Source organism: Anopheles arabiensis, chromosome 3, assembly GCF_016920715.1.
Source record: "Anopheles arabiensis isolate DONGOLA chromosome 3, AaraD3, whole genome shotgun sequence".
Classification (NCBI taxonomy): domain Eukaryota; kingdom Metazoa; phylum Arthropoda; class Insecta; order Diptera; family Culicidae; genus Anopheles; species Anopheles arabiensis.
This window is the reverse complement of record NC_053518.1, coordinates 36761182-36776829: the sequence shown is the minus strand read 5'-3', so window position 1 is coordinate 36776829 and position 15648 is coordinate 36761182. Positions and strand designations below refer to the sequence as shown.

The window sequence follows — 15648 nt, the reverse complement described above, 5'->3', positions numbered from 1 at the left end:
CTATTTTTATATTCATAGATTATCTTCTACCATTTGACTATAATATTGACCCGAATCTCCTTTGAGGCTTGATGGCGGTCGTTTCGTTAATCCTTTCTCTTAATGATTATAGCCTTTTCCCGTTTAAGACAAGAGAGAACCTTTCATAGGACATACGATAGACAGAACACCAAGGTACCTACGTATGCAGATGGATTTTTACCACTAAAACTCTCTTGTGCCTCAAGGAAACTGGCCGGATCGCCCGCTAGAGCATTACTTCAACCAATGATTATAGCCTTTAGGTGCCGTTTGTGGTTCCCAACCTACAGTATCGTAACACCCCGCACGTACAGAAAAATCATAAACGGGGTTTTTCGTGGAAAATAATCTTGGTATGGAACCGGGCTAGCATTATAATTACCACATAGCGTTACTACCATCAGGGGTAGAGATTAAGGATTTCTAGGAAACTCATAACCTAGATGGCTTCTGAACCACATTTAACTCGGTGGGTGTGTGGTATAATCGTACGGATAAACAAGTAACGACGTGTTCCATGTTAGCAATTGCTCGAAAAAAACATCCACCATCGTTCTATTGACCAGACTTTCTTGGACTATAAAAATAACCAGGACGACCGAAAGCCAGTGGCAGATTAAGGCGAGTTGAGGCCCTGCTTCAATGTCTTGCGGAGGTCGGTGACTCGAGAATTGAAGATTGCATCTGCAACAATTTACTGGCGGGAGTGAACTGTTAGACTACTGGCCTCGGGACCCCAAGCCATCGCTTAGTCTGCGTAGTGCTTGATCTGTCACTAGTTTACGCACATGCAAGTAGTATTTAATTTCAAAAATTATATTATATGAGAAGTACATGAGAATTTCAACACACACAAAAATATTGAATTATGCCCATCTATATATCTCACAGCTTTGTCTTCGATTGAATCTGTCCCATACGATGTCCTCATCGTACTCAAATTTTTGTGCAGTCTCATTCTTTAAGGTTCCTTGTCTGCAAAACGGCTAAATTATTATTAAATACAGATGGAAGAATTCATGTATGTCCCTTCGACAACCCATTTGGCGTGAATTTGTAGGTTACAATTTTAGAAACTTAAGGCAAATGATATTACACCATTTATCTTATTTAGTTCGTGTGTTATTTGTATAATCAATAAAGCAATTTTTTTATGACTACTGCACCATTACTAGGGCAAGCAGCATAATTATAGACAAATTTAACATCTTCAATATATTTTATCGTTGATCTCCAAAATTTGCGTAAAGTAATCAGAGAATTGCAATAAAGGTTAGCAAGAGAGATGATAGCAAATCTTATTATTCGTTAGGGTGTTCAATATCTCTCGTAGGTATTCATTTAAATCCTCGAAAGCCATGATAAGCCGGCATAACTGCGTAGGTAAACACAACAAAAATAAGAAGATGATGGTGATGATGATGATGCCCACCTCATACTTGTGTTGAGATGACGAAGCTATCGTTGAGATAATAAAGTTAAAAAAAAAGATATTAGATTTATTTACTTGCAAAGTAACTGCTTCTTGCGGGTCATGTCTTCCGAATGCATTGAGAATTTATTGACGATTTTTGTTGAGGATACGTTGGTCTTGCTAACACAGGCCTGTACCAATTGAAAAGTTCTTCAATGTGATTGTTTTAATACGCGATAAATTATTGCACTGAATCTCGAGTTTATACACAGTTGATATCGTGAGGGCATTTATTTCGACAAAAACTTCTTCGGAACACTGAAGACTAAAATAGAGTCGTTCCAGGAATTCACATTCACCTTGTTAAAAAAGAATATTTATGTATTATGTCAATTTTCCCGTTTGAAAAGGGTACTCGTGGTCGTAAACCTTTCCTGTAAACAGATCGATTTCTCTTAAACCGATCAGAATATCCTTATATACATAAAATAAACCTTGCAATAAACCTACTTAGTTGCTATGTACTTTCAGAAAATCCTGAATCTTTCAATACATTCAATTTCAATACAGTACATAATTAATTCCCCTTAAAAAGCACATAAATCCTGTAGTACCAATCAGCGGCGGATCTAACGGTAGGCGGACTAGGCGGTCGCCTGGGGCCCCGCATATTTAGGGGCCCGTAGATCGCCATTCTATAGTATGCCGTATGAACAGAGTACAAGCGACAAGGGCCCCTCGAGGTTGGCGAATCATTTGCACCCCCCCCCCCCCGTCAGCAAAATTTTTAGAGTTTGCGACTGATGATCGAAGGGGCCCCGCTGAATCATTTCGACAGTGATGACTGGTAGCATAGGGAGCAGTGCACCAACAGGTGTGTTAGAGAGAGCATCGGCCACATCTTCTGGACCAGTAGTTTGAGAAGCAAAGTTGTCCTTGAAGCGCAAGGCAAACAATTTACACATTTCTGGCAGGGAACAGGCACTGTCACCGTCATAACGTATAATGCTTGGTAGCCCAGCAGATTTTCGTTTTTTGTCCATATAACTCCAAAAGCGCCTAGGGTACTTGCAGAGGGAACGTGCAGTTTGTTTCAAATAACTTCGGTGACAGGATCTATTATATCGGCGATAGAGAGAATGAACTCTGTTGTAATAAAGACGTGACGTGCTGTTTCGTTCTGCTCGTTGATCAGAATAGGCTTTTTCTTTTTTTCTTTTTTTAATGCATTTAGTGTGCGATCAGCCCATGGTGGTCCACGACGAGGAATTTTAACAGGAGTGCATTCACATATAGCAGATCTCATGAACTCACAAAAAGCCTCTGTGGCATCGTCAATGGTTGAATAGTCCGAACAGTTAAAAGAATTGTCAAAAGATAAAATCAATCGCTCCAATTTTGGAAGGTCAACACGAGCATAATTCAGCCTTTTATCAGCATCAATGGCTGTAGCGATCGTAACTGGGGCTACGTTGTCCAAATCAAAGTCAAGCGGAGGGTGGTGTTCGTCGATAGTAGTAAGGGGATATTCACAGACACGTATTGAAGAACATGTAGATGCAGCTGGCCAATTTGCGTAAATTAAGTCAAGTATTCGTCCCGATGAGTTAGTATTGAAGTTAAGCTGGTATAGTCCACTCTGATGCAAACCATCAACGAACTGGACACTGCGCGCGGAGCGTGCATGAGGCTCATAGAAATCAAAAGCAGCTCCATTTTCCTCTGACGCCGATGTCCAGGATAGCGTAGACTGGTTGAAATCACCAATAAGCATGAACCTGTCTCTCGGACCAAGAGTAGTGCAGATATTAGCAACGAAGTCGATCAATGCACTTATTTTCTCCTCATTCATGCTATGGTTAGGAGGCAGGTAGGCAGCGGCAATAAACAAACGGTGGTCGCATAACTGAATACATACGCAAGTGAGTTCTAACAGTTGCGGCAACGTAGGAAGCACATAAGAGAGAAGAGAAACGTTGCATGCAATTAAAACACCACCCCCACGAGAGTGAGAGCTGTTATTGGCATCCCGGTCGCATCGGTAAACACGTTACTCATCTCCTAGAAGGAGAGCGGTGGGAATACAGGGATCAAGCCAAGTTTCAGTGAGTACCAATACATCGTATTCCGTCTCAAGAACCGACAAACGGAACTCATCAGCTTTAGAACGCAGGCCACGCACATTCTGATAGTACACAGTGATACCAGCCGCTCGATCAGTGGGTGCTTGTTGCATAGTGTTAGTAGGCGCTGTGGTGTTGCAATTGAGCGAGCTTATCGTAGAAGGTGAGTGTATTGTGTTTGTTGTCGAAGGATTTGCTCGAGCCGTATGCGCAAAATATGGGTGCGCTGCTGTAGTGCGGTTACTTCGGAAAAAATTGAACCAGTGTAGTTTGAAGTGTTTTTGAACGTGACGTGGACGGAAGAGTGGGTGAAGGGAGAGTGCAGTTCATATCGGTTGGTGATTGTTCGGTTTGTGTTCGTGCGGGTTCATGGATATGTGCAGGTGAGTATGGATTATTGTGGGGATTATTGTGTTGGGTACAAGGCTGCTGTGGTGCCAGTGAGTGTTGAGTGCGAGGCTGTTGTGGTGCCGGTGTCTGCTGAGTACGGGGTTGTTGCGGTATCGGTGTGTAAGTGTTCGTGAGTTGTGTTCGTGAATGTAGAGATCGCGGCGGGAGTGAAATGAACTCACGCACACCGAGCCCGACCGGCCAGGAGGCTGCGTTAAGTGCCTTACTACGAAGGGCAGCAGGGATTCTGACCTTGAACGATACAGCACTCAATGGGCTAGGAACCGTTCCTGCTTTTAGCAGGCTAAAAGCAATTGCGTCTGCAGTGTCCAACTGCAAACACACCAACGAGACAACTTGCTCTATGGTGACGGACGCAGCCAACCTTGAAAGATGCAGCCATAAATAATCGGTTCTTGGTGTCTGTGAAACAGTTGGTATTGAAGCGGAGGCTGTATTAGTACCTGTGATTATTGGTGGTAGTGAAGGACGATCGATCCGGTGAGTGTTGTTTGTATTTGTGACGTTTGAGATTGCTGCACTGTCAACAAACACGGTATCTGAGGATGCAACTGCATCACGAAATAATCTTCGTCTTTTTCCGTTTGGTAGTGCATCTGGGAGCAATTGATTGCTATGTTGCAAGGATGCCGAATGGGCCGTGGCGATTCCGGCAAAGCCATCCCGAATCTCCTGTATTACCGGTGGGACCAAGCTAGCCTTCATGGCATCAACAGCAGCTGTGAGGGCTGCCTGAAACCCAACCTGCATACCCATGCCCTTGATCGCCTTGCTACGCGGATTCCCGATGGCGTTAGTACACCCAATCCAACTCCAGTGCAGGGAAGCCGTCCGTTTCACTTCGTCGATGATCGATATAGGCACCTTAGTGCACGCCAGATGGTATGTACCCTCACAATATAGGCACGTAATTGACCCTTCAACCGGGCCCAGTGCTTCAGAACATGCATAACACACATCCTCCATTTTAGATGCCGCTGCAGATGAACGTCGAAGGAGCCACAAATAAAAGCCAAATATATCGCGAACACAGTGGTTTTCGTCAGGAACACGATGGCAGGGTCACGAGACTACACTTATGGACACACTAAAACTTGTGTTGATTATAGCAAAACCAGATTACACCAATAAAATAGCGGATAAATGCGGAGCGATAGCAGTAGACACGCTATGTGGACAACTGTCAAAGCGATTCCTTGATCCGCCACTGATAACAATACATAATTCCCCTTAAAAAGCCTTAAGTCCCACCGTTCGACAGCATCGACCAAACCGAAACAATCCATCATAAATTACCGTTCCTTCGGACGGCTGAAAGAAAAACACATCCGTTTTTGGAACGATCTGCCCCCATCAAACGGAATTAGGTGTATTATAAATTAATGGTGATGCTTCTAGCTACGCAACCTGTCGCTTTTAAGTCATGCAGCAAACCGACCATCGTTAGCCCTGTGCTAGGTTGTCGACGGACCTTGAATAAGAATGAACCGAGAAAGTAACCGAACCAAACAACCGCACCATGCTCCATTCATTTTGCGTGCCCCGCTGGTTGTTAGATCCTGCCGGGGGCCGAGAGTTTCGCCACAGTTCCCGAAGGATAACACGCACACGCACGGCGTTTCGGAGAGTATATAACCACGTGTCTCGAGAGGGAGCTGCGAGAAGGCTGCTACGCATTTACTTCCTCCGTTGAGTCGTTTCGGGGAAAAAAGTAGGTCAATGTTGCCGAATTCCAGTTCCACTGCTCTCCCCCCGTCTGCTGCCCCAAAAACCTGTGCAAAAGCGTATAATTTTACGACCCCTCACCAAGTAAACCATATGATATGCCCTTTTGCGAGCCTCAACATATTCCTTTTCCTTTGGGTTGGTTAGGGTTTCCTCTAGCTTTGGGACGGTGCTGAGAACGAATGAAACCTTCCAGTCTGGACTTTTGTACTTATCAGGCTGGAAATAGACGAACCGAGATCGTCGCGGTACCGCGAAATTCGCGCCTTGTTTATAACAGTTGTATAACACTAGAGCTGTCAAATCTTCCGCGCCTCCAATCGCGCCTGCTGTTTCGCAGAGATACCCAACTTCGGTATTGCTGAGATTATCGCGGTAGCGCGAACCGATTATTTTTACTTTTTCTGGCGGATTTGTGTGAAAACTCGTGTCGAGAAATGAGTTTTGTATTTTATTTTGCATGCACTATGTGAAATAAATAATTTGATTCGCAAATTGATAGAAAAATATTTCTTCTTGGCACATTCAATCGTCACCAGACCTCGGATGGTTCCATACACGAACCGCGATTATCTCGGCTTTCTGTCAGATTTTATAACATAATTGACAGCTCAAGTCATACGCGATTTTCGCAGTACCGCGATGATCTCGGTTCGTCTATTTCCAGCCTCATGTCGGAGATTTTCAAATAAGAACCACCGTTGTTTGTCTGGGCGATGGGAATAATGTCTAAACACCACAGAAATGATAGCGGGTAGCCGGTCCCGGAGCGAAGACAAATGTGAACCCTCCATCTAAACGGACCACAACGAGAAGAGCCTGTCCGGCTGGAAAGTGAGCCTTCGGTATCGCTTGCAGGATCTACCACGATGCTTGATTCTATTTCCGTTCTCGCCACCCGCTGTATGCGGCACACACACACACACACAGCCAGGCCAGGTTAACCTGCGTCGATGGGGTGGACGGTACATGGGTCGATTTTCAGTTCGCTCGCCCGACCGCCGCGACCCATACCAAAACTAAACAACACGGTGGAGAAGCAATTTTCACCTTGTTTTTCACTTTCACTTTTCCGGCCAACCGACCCGACACCAAACGGAATCCAGGCTCGGCTGTGTGAGTGTGTGTGCTGGCGTCATCGTCTCGGCCGAACGTGCTGCCTAGTGCCGCACGGTGTGCATGTGGCGTAATGCTACCCCCGAGTTATGTAATACACGGGTGGCCCCAGGCCCGGGGCCCAGCATTGGAACACCATGCGCATTTTTCTTCCGTTTATCGATTGCTTCTTTCCTTCCTCGGGCAGTGCTTTAAGCGGGACAGGGGGCGCGGGACAACGCCGTATTTACACATTCGCTCATAGTGTAATGAGTACCGTGGGGAGGACAGCGAGGAGGTTCTAATGTACGGTTCCGGGACCGGGTTTTTGGAAACTCCACGCCACCACCACCACCACGGAAGGATAAAAGGGATACCAAAGCCGCACGAGCGAGTTTTGGTTAGCAACAAAGCAGTGCTAGACCGCCGCTGCCACTCACATGTTCAAAAAATGGGGAAGCATTTTGGAGGACAAGGAGAGTGAGAGAAGGAGAATTTTATTTATGGAAGGGAGGGTGGTGACTGCTTTTTCGGGGACAGTTTCCCCAATCTCCCTATTTTTTTTTGGTTCATCATATGCATGGGGTGCATGGGGTCAATTTCGTATCGATTTCTTCCCCGCAGAGGTAGGAGGTGAAGTAGAAAGTGTACGCATGAGGATTCAGGAAGTTTTGTTTTGTTTTGTTTTGTTTTGTTTTGTTTTGTTTTGTTTTGTTTATTGTATTAAGTGATTGGCCAAACAAGCGGCCTTATCACTGAATTAAAACTAGAACTTAAATAACTAACGCAGTGTACAATGACAAGACGGATCAACAGAATCTTGTAGGTAGGTGCCAGTCAAATAACATGTAACGCTGATTAAATTTACGGGCCATCGCAGTCATTGGGTCGTTCTCGCTGTATGCACGTCTTGTAAGGTCAGTTCTTATTAGTCTGTAGTTACGGAACACTCTAGGAGGGACATTTATGTTGACTCTAGCCAGTAGTTCTGGCGAATCTATCTCACCGACAATACGTTTAGACAAAAACGACATTGGGCATTATCACGTCTCCTAGCAAGTGTGTCCAGACCAAACAACAAACAACGAGTATGATACGATGGACGAGGGGTTACATTACGCCACGGAGTGAAGTGTAGGACAATACGAGTAACTCTCTTTTGGGCAGCTTCTATCCTATTGGACCAAACACTAGAGAACGGACACCAAACTGTAGAACTAAACTCAAGGATGGAACGAACATAGGACTTATACAGAGTTAACAGGCAGTGTGGGTCATTGAGTTCTCTCGAATGTCGACAAATAAATCCTAGCATTTTGTTAGCTTTGTCTAAAATAACACAGTAATGTTGTCGGAAATCTAGTTTGCGATCCAGGGTGACTCCTAAATCCCTGACCGTATTGCACCGCGGTAGTTGGGTCCCTGATATGCTATAGATATACCTTATCGGACTAGCTATTCTAAAGAAAGACATTGGCGTACACTTATCAACAGAAATTAGCAGGTCGTTATTGATACACCAGTCAGAGAAAACATCAATCGATCTTTGCAGAGAAAGAGAGTCGGAAGTGTTCCGTACGATACGAAACAGCCTAACATCATCCGCATAAAGCAGACAATCTGCTTCCGTAATGGCCAGTGTGACGTCGTTAATAAAAAGCGAGAACAGCAGTGGTCCCAAGTTGCTGCCCTGAGGGCCGCCAGATGAACTCTCGAAAACGTTAGAGGAGACATCATCGATGTGTACGTAGTAGCTGCGTTCAGAGATATAGGACCTGAACCAATTCACCAGCGGAGTAGAGAGACCGATCCGGGCGAGCTTAGCCAACAGCAAGCGATGGTTCACACGATCAAACGCAGCCTTAAGATCAGTGTATACTGCATCCATCTGAGCTCCGGAAGTAAAGGCTGCGTGGCAGTTGGAGACGAATTCCACCAGGTTTGTGGTAACACTGCGTCGAGGAAAGAAACCATGCTGGCGTGTAGAAATATAAGAACGACAGTGATACAGTAGCGAGTTTTGTATGACGATCTCAAACACCTTGGCACAAGAAGGCAAGGTAGTTATACCGCGGTAGTTCTCTGCAGAGTTTTTATCCCCTTTTTTGTACACCGGAAACATCACAGAGGATTTACAGGCCGTGGGTACAGTACGTTGTGCAAAAGAGAGTTGGTAGATTTGAGCCAGAGGCTCTGCTAAAAATTCGCGGCATTTGGCAAGGATTGCCGTAGGAATACCATCGGGTCCAGGGTTGTATGAGGTTTTGACCTGCTGCAGAGCACGTAGTACAGTATCTACGTAGTACAGTATGTATTATTATCTATTAGAGATAATAATATCGCGTACATCAATGTCAACAACATCACGGGGCACATTATTTAAAGCTGCTTCTAATGATAAGCTTGCATCATCCGTAGTAAAGCAGTCCTTGAAACGATCAGCAAATAAGTTGCACATGCCTTCCTTACTGCTTGTGGAGAGGTTGTTATATGTGAGAACATCGGGGAGTGAGCTGTTACCGCGTTTTGATTCAACATACCTCCAGAATCGTGTTGGGTGTCTGATGAGCGAGAATTTCACACGAATGAGATAACGAGTATGAAGTTGTCTGTTATAGCTTCTATATACATTATGGGCAGCAATGAACCTTAATTTGGAGTGTTGTGTACCATTTTTACTGTAAAAGCGAAAGCATGACGCTTTGTTTTTCTTTGCTACATATGGTTAGTAACTCTTGCCTCAAAAACCTTAAAAAAAAAACATACAATTCCTGGAACTTCTCGGATACTGTAACGTATGACAGGAGCGCATAAAATAATAGGATTTAAGTGAAAAGTGGTTTGGGTGTCAGTTTGGGAAATTTGGATTGAACTACGAGTTCGGATTCGAAACTCGACAAGAAAACACGTCAGTGTCAATCGTTAAAAATACGCCGTCTGTGAAATGGCGATCAGTGATTGTGCTACCTTTAGGGTAGAAATTTTTCATATGAAAAGAAAACCAAATAGAGGTGAAATCTTGAGGTTCCTTACTGAACAATTGAAATTAAATCCAGAGAAACTGGAGTAGGTTCAATTACTACATACAGCTCTCCCAAAACAGGTCTTTGATCTCCTGTATTTTGTATTACTGCTATATACAAAATACAGGAGATCAAAGACCTGTTTTGGGAGAGCCCATCGCCTTTCGCAGGCATCAAGGATGGCAATCGAGCAGCTACCATGCTAATCGAAACACCCATCCCATCATTTATCTCCATAAAAGGAGAAAGAGTGAAGATCACACATCCAGAACAGTTAGCCACAAGCGCTGTTGGTGACACAACCGATACGGAAAATACAGAATATACGGAGATCAAAAACCAAAAATGTAAGAAAAGTTAAACACAAAAAATCTCCTATTAAGGATACATTCCAGAGAAAGATACTCAAATTAGTACCCAACTAGAATGTTTTTCCCCATCTAACTGGCACACACAAAAATCAACCGATTTAAACAAAACGTAAAAAACTAAAATAAAGTAACAAATACGATGATATAAACACATATATACAAGCTGATACCTACTGTCATCAGAACTATCAAATACCAACAACAAAAAATAGAAACATCCTATTTACCAGACATATGACTCTAGATAGTCGAAGTCTTTACAGAGAGAGTAAGCCTCTGAATATGCTGTTTCAAACAAGCGTTTGAACAACATAGCAGGATACATCCCCTCTCGCAAGAAGAAGAAGAAGAAGAAGAAGGATTGAACTACAGTAGTGTAAAAATATTGTATTTCTATGGTTTACTAAGGAGCTGAGATTTTTATAATGCAGAGCGATATTTTAAAGTTCCTATTCCAGTGATGATTTAATAATATAATAAGGTAATAAATAGTGCATCAGATTATTCTATAGCAAGAAGCATGCAATTTCTATGCTTAAATTTAAACTTATTTGATTTTTTCGTTCGTTTTTTTAATACATCATGTATCGATAGATTTTGTTTTCAGTACATTTGCTTCCAGTATATTTAGCCTTTTCCCGGGCAGACTTGGTTGTTGAACCTTGACAACAGGACCAAGAAATTAAAACAAAACATATTTCCACATGAAAAAATCTAACAAAACATCTTCCAGTTGATTTATTGGATGGAAATTCTGGATGGAATTTAAAAACCTATTCGCTTAGAATCTGATCACATAGTTCTTCTTCTTCTATTCGGCGTAACGTCCTACGCGGACATGCTGGTCCCTATACAGGCTTTCGAGATTTAGTTCATTACCACGCAGCCGGATATTCAAATAGATAGTCAAACAGTCCACTCTAGTCTTGAACCCATGACGTTCGAGTTGACGATTGTACCATCGGAACACCACGAACACCTGGTCACTTAGTAAAGGCTGTAAAACAAGCAATTTTCAACATAAATAAATGATTTTGGTATGTAACGAAAGGTATTCTATTGCAATTTTATTGACAAAAATACTACAACGACTTATCCTTCGATGCCTTTCACTAGATTCCGCACAATGCGTTTCCCGTCTTAACCAGCTTTTTTCTCCAGTAGTATACAATTTGTAAAGTTTTTTTAAAGAAATTTTAAGGCTGTTTTTTTTTTAATTTGTGTTAAATTATTGCCAAACCTTTTACTATAGGCCAAAATTCAGGACAGTTATAATGTTGTACATAACTGTATCATTTTAACACATCCCGACTGTAATGACAGCTGGTCACTGAGCGTTGATAGCAGGCAAAATTTAGTTTTGAAGGCGTGTTGATTATTTATTAACAAGACATTCCAATATGGCCGTATTTCTATATATAACGGCACTATTCTTTAGAAATGTATGAGTTTATTGTTTCATTGGTTATGAAAGCCCGTATTTCGTGCCTTCACCTGCCAATGATGTGTCATTACCTCAATTTGACGGCAAAATAGATATATAATTTGCTGAAGACATTGGATCATGCTTTGGTAATATGATATTTTTTTTGCAGGAACCTCAATTTTAAAGAAGTTTAGATTTTGGACTTTCCTAGTGGTTGTGCAACTTTTTTTCAACAATGTAATTCCTACGATAATAACTATTGAACACAAGCACGTACATGTAAAAACTGTTGCAAAATTGTACAGTGTGCTCCAATACTTTCAAATCACTATGTAAAAATACCATGCAGCACCACTGATGACCCTCATAAAAATAATACTAGGTGACCGAATTCTATCTGAACAGGTCTTTATCATTAGATAGAGAAATAAATTAAATATATCAAGAGCTGTCCTATTGATTCTACTCCTTTGCTTTTGAATCAATTATTTCTTTGTAACGATTCTCATGACCAAAGATTAATATTTCAATTTTAAATTGTACGTGCCATTGCAGAGTACGTCGTACATCATTTTGCGGCGAACAATTCTTTTTTACATACATTTTTAGGAATTAAAGCCTTAACCGTGCGTTGATTTCAAGCATTTAGCCATGGATTGCGATCTTCGTAGCGAACTAGAATCGAAGATCATTACTAATTACCAAAAAAAACAGAACTCGCCCATAATTACGACACTGAATGCGTGAGCATTTTGCAAAAAAAAAACAATATCAGTAAGCATCGGTCAAACGTAATCGGTTAGTTGCGGAAACTACCAGACAGACAAACTCCAGTACCCATCCACACCCGCCAGAGAGAGCAAACAAAACGACACCCACAAATGGGATTACGGTGGTAAATTCCGCCAACGTTCCGGGGTGTTGCACTTTCCGGGTTCCATTCATACCCGCCAGCCCGCCTACTGACACAATGGCCTACATTCGGAAGTTGCTGGTGGAGCTGACCACGTATCGCACGTACGGGAAGAGGGATGAGCGAAGCTGCCACCTACTACCATCGTCTTGCATTGATTCATGTTCACACACCCATTTTCAAAGTTGACGACCAGGAAGGGTGTTGGTTTTGGGGGGTGTTTTCCCTTCTGTTGTGGACAGACCGCTGCCTCATCCTGAGGGCTCACTGTTGACAGCAAGGCTGTCATCCTGTGACGTCCTCAGTGAGGATCGCGGCGCGAGAAGGACCAGTCGTCCTCTCCCCGCATTGCGTGTGTTGCGTTTATGTTATTTTATACCCGTGTAATACAATAATACCAAAGAGTAGTGATAAAATATATATTCTGTTTGTGCCGTACACACCGTCTCTTGTTTCATTTGTGCGGACACAACACCTTCCATGCGTCTCGGGCTGCTTCGTTGCACAATGGTTGATTGCAAATACACGTCAGCTCCTCCCAGCCCCGGATGTGGGGGAGAAAGTTGCACCACAAACAGAATAGAACGCGCGGACACACACGGACACCGCCACAAAAACGGGGCTCGTCATTAGTGGAGCCAGATTCAATCGGATACGGTGCACTTGTTGCCACACCTTAAAATACCTGTTGCATTGTTAGTGGGGGATGAGCACGGCTAAAAGTAGGGAATTCAATTAGGTCACAAACGTTGTGCAAGTGTATAGGACTAACAGATACATAATATATTGGCACCACTTGTTTCCAAAACCAACATGGACATAATTAACACATCACGAAATGTTGAAATTCAATTTCTAAAAACTCCCCTTCCCCACTCTAAACCGATTCACTTTCGGCCTCTTCACCATTCGGCGTGCTGCACGAATCCTGGCTTGCCGGTTCATTGTCGCCATCGTCGTCTCCGTCCGGGTGCGCCCTCTCTCAACTCCTCCAAATATTCAAAGTCCACGCACCCATCGAACCACGTGTAGTAGTTTGAATAGTGGTATTTAATGTTTTCCTTCAGAAACAGAAACACCGCCCGCGGGATGATCGTCTCCTTCATGTGGTACCCGTACTGGAAGTCACACTCCATGATTGCCTTGTTGTGGTCCGCATGGTAGTCGGCGTTGGTCATGCTTTCGGGGTTGAAAAAATCGAAGAACGAACTGCCGGGTGCCTCCACCAGATTGTGCCCATCCTTCCAGTCGATGGTGCACCCTTCGCAGCTGTAGATTTCGAACCCGTCAAACATGACCGGTGCGTCCGGGTTCGGGGCGCAGCGCAAAAAGTACTTCTTGCTCAGCACCTCGTTCGCGAAGTACTCGTTGGGGGCGAAGGAAAAGAGCAGCTCGAACCCAGGCACCGGTTCGCTCACCAGCACGACCCGAATGTCCTGCAGCTGCTTCAGCACCGGCTCGTCCAGCTTCTGGATCATGTGCCCGAGGAAGCTGGACTTCAGCACGGTCAGCCAAAACTCGGGCACACCGGTCGGCTGGTCGGCCGCATCGTTCGGGGTAGGGTTCGATTCCGTCAGCTCCGGCACGTCCAGCCCGTTGACGATGCGGGCAATCTTGTCGTGACACTCGGCAAACTCCGCCTGATACTGGACCTCCATCTCGTGCGCCTTCAGGTGGAACTTTACCTCCCGCTCGACGAGGTCCAGCTGAATCTTGCGCAACGCGTACAGCTTCGCCTGAATGTTCGGCGGCACCGGCATGGACGTGGTCGATTGTGCCAGCTCAATCTCCTTGATGTGCTTCTCGATGACGGATATTTGGTGAAGTAGGAATTGTTTCGTTTTCTCCAGCGATGGCGCTTCCTCGTTCGTGGGCGATGGTACGGAGGGGGAAATCATCACTGCTTCGTTTGTTTCATTGTCGGCCATTTTTTTGTTGTTGCTCTTTTGTTGGGTGCTTTTGCGGACACTTGGCCAGGGGTTTTACTTGTACGGAACGACCAACTGCACTGGTTAGATTCGTCGTAATAATTTTGCATCGCGGAGCAGCTGCAAGGTTGCTGGGATGGAATTATGTGCAGAGCATAATAGGGCGTTCCCATGGATACACAGTGTGCGTAGTGCATACGTAGAGCCGAAGAAATGATGGCTGTCGATAAAATGCTTCAATTGAATCCATTCAACGTACATTTTCTCTAAAAATCCTCTTAAATATGTTAAACATTTCTCTATTTTTATATTCATAGATTATCTTCTACCATTTGACTATAATATTGACCCGAATCTCCTTTGAGGCTTGATGGCGGTCGTTTCGTTAATCCTTTCTCTTAATGATTATAGCCTTTTCCCGTTTAAGACAAGAGAGAACCTTTCATAGGACATACGATAGACAGAACACCAAGGTACCTACGTATGCAGATGGATTTTTACCACTAAAACTCTCTTGTGCCTCAAGGAAACTGGCCGGATCGCCCGCTAGAGCATTACTTCAACCAATGATTATAGCCTTTAGGTGCCGTTTGTGGTTCCCAACCTACAGTATCGTAACACCCCGCACGTACAGAAAAATCATAAGCGGGGTTTTTCGTGGAAAATAATCTAGCAATAACCGGGCTAGCATTATAATTACCACATAGCGTTACTACCATCAGCGGTAGAGATTAAGGATTTCTAGCAAACTCATAACCTAGATGGCTTCTGAACCGCATTTAACTCGGTGGGTGTGTGGTATAATCGTACGGATAAACAAGTAACGACGTGTTCCATGTTAGCAATTGCTCGAAAAAAACATCCACCATCGTTCCATTGACCAGAGGACTATAAAAATAACCAGGACGTCCAAAAGCCAGTGGCAGATTAAGGCGAGTTGAGGCCCTGCTTCAATGTCTTGCGGAGGTCGGTGACTCGAGAATTGAAGATTGCATCTGCAACAATTTACTGGCGGGAGTGAACTGTTAGACTACTGGCCTCGGGACCCCAAGCCATCGTTTAGTCTGCGTAGTGCTTGATCTGTCACTAGTTTACGCACATGCAAGAAGAAGTTAATTTCAAAATTATATTATATGAGAAGTACATGAGAATTTCAACACACAAAAAAATATTGAATTATGCCCATCTATATATCTCA

General features: G+C 43.7%; 3 protein-coding genes across 6 annotated transcripts in view; 1 reads left to right on the top strand and 2 right to left on the bottom strand.

Annotated features, from left to right (window-relative positions):
• Positions 1–15648, bottom strand: part of LOC120901275 (kelch-like protein 17) — a 56917-nt gene that overhangs the window by 27349 nt on the left and 13920 nt on the right. The window lies entirely within an intron of this gene.
• On the top strand, positions 3650–5142 carry LOC120901279. 2 transcript variants are annotated; one of them, XM_040309007.1, is made up of 3 exons: positions 3650–3941; positions 4561–4851; positions 4941–5142. In XM_040309007.1, the coding sequence occupies exons 2-3, from the start codon at positions 4585–4587 to the stop codon at positions 5058–5060; spliced, it is 387 nt and encodes a 128-aa protein (XP_040164941.1). In that variant the 5' UTR covers positions 3650–3941; positions 4561–4584; the 3' UTR covers positions 5061–5142. The 2 variants fall into 2 exon arrangements, with proteins under 2 accessions (XP_040164941.1, XP_040164940.1); XM_040309006.1 differs by having other exon boundaries at positions 3650–4449.
• On the bottom strand, positions 13283–14599 carry LOC120901278 (nucleosome assembly protein 1-like 1). Its single transcript, XM_040309005.1, has one exon. The coding sequence runs from the start codon at positions 14448–14450 to the stop codon at positions 13464–13466; it is 987 nt and encodes a 328-aa protein (XP_040164939.1). The 5' UTR covers positions 14451–14599; the 3' UTR covers positions 13283–13463.

What these genes read in the sequence shown, in the direction of transcription:
- LOC120901279 (XM_040309007.1), top strand. Translation starts at nt 4,585, where the DNA reads ATGTTGCAAGGATGCCGAATGGGCCGTGGCGATTCCGGCAAAGCCATC. An exon ending in ACCTTAGTGCACGCCAGATG is followed by an intron (nt 4,852 to 4,940) that starts GTATGTACCCTC and finishes CCTCCATTTTAG; the next exon opens with ATGCCGCTGCAGATGAACGT.
- LOC120901278 (XM_040309005.1), bottom strand. Translation starts at nt 14,450, where the DNA reads ATGGCCGACAATGAAACAAACGAAGCAGTGATGATTTCCCCCTCCGTA.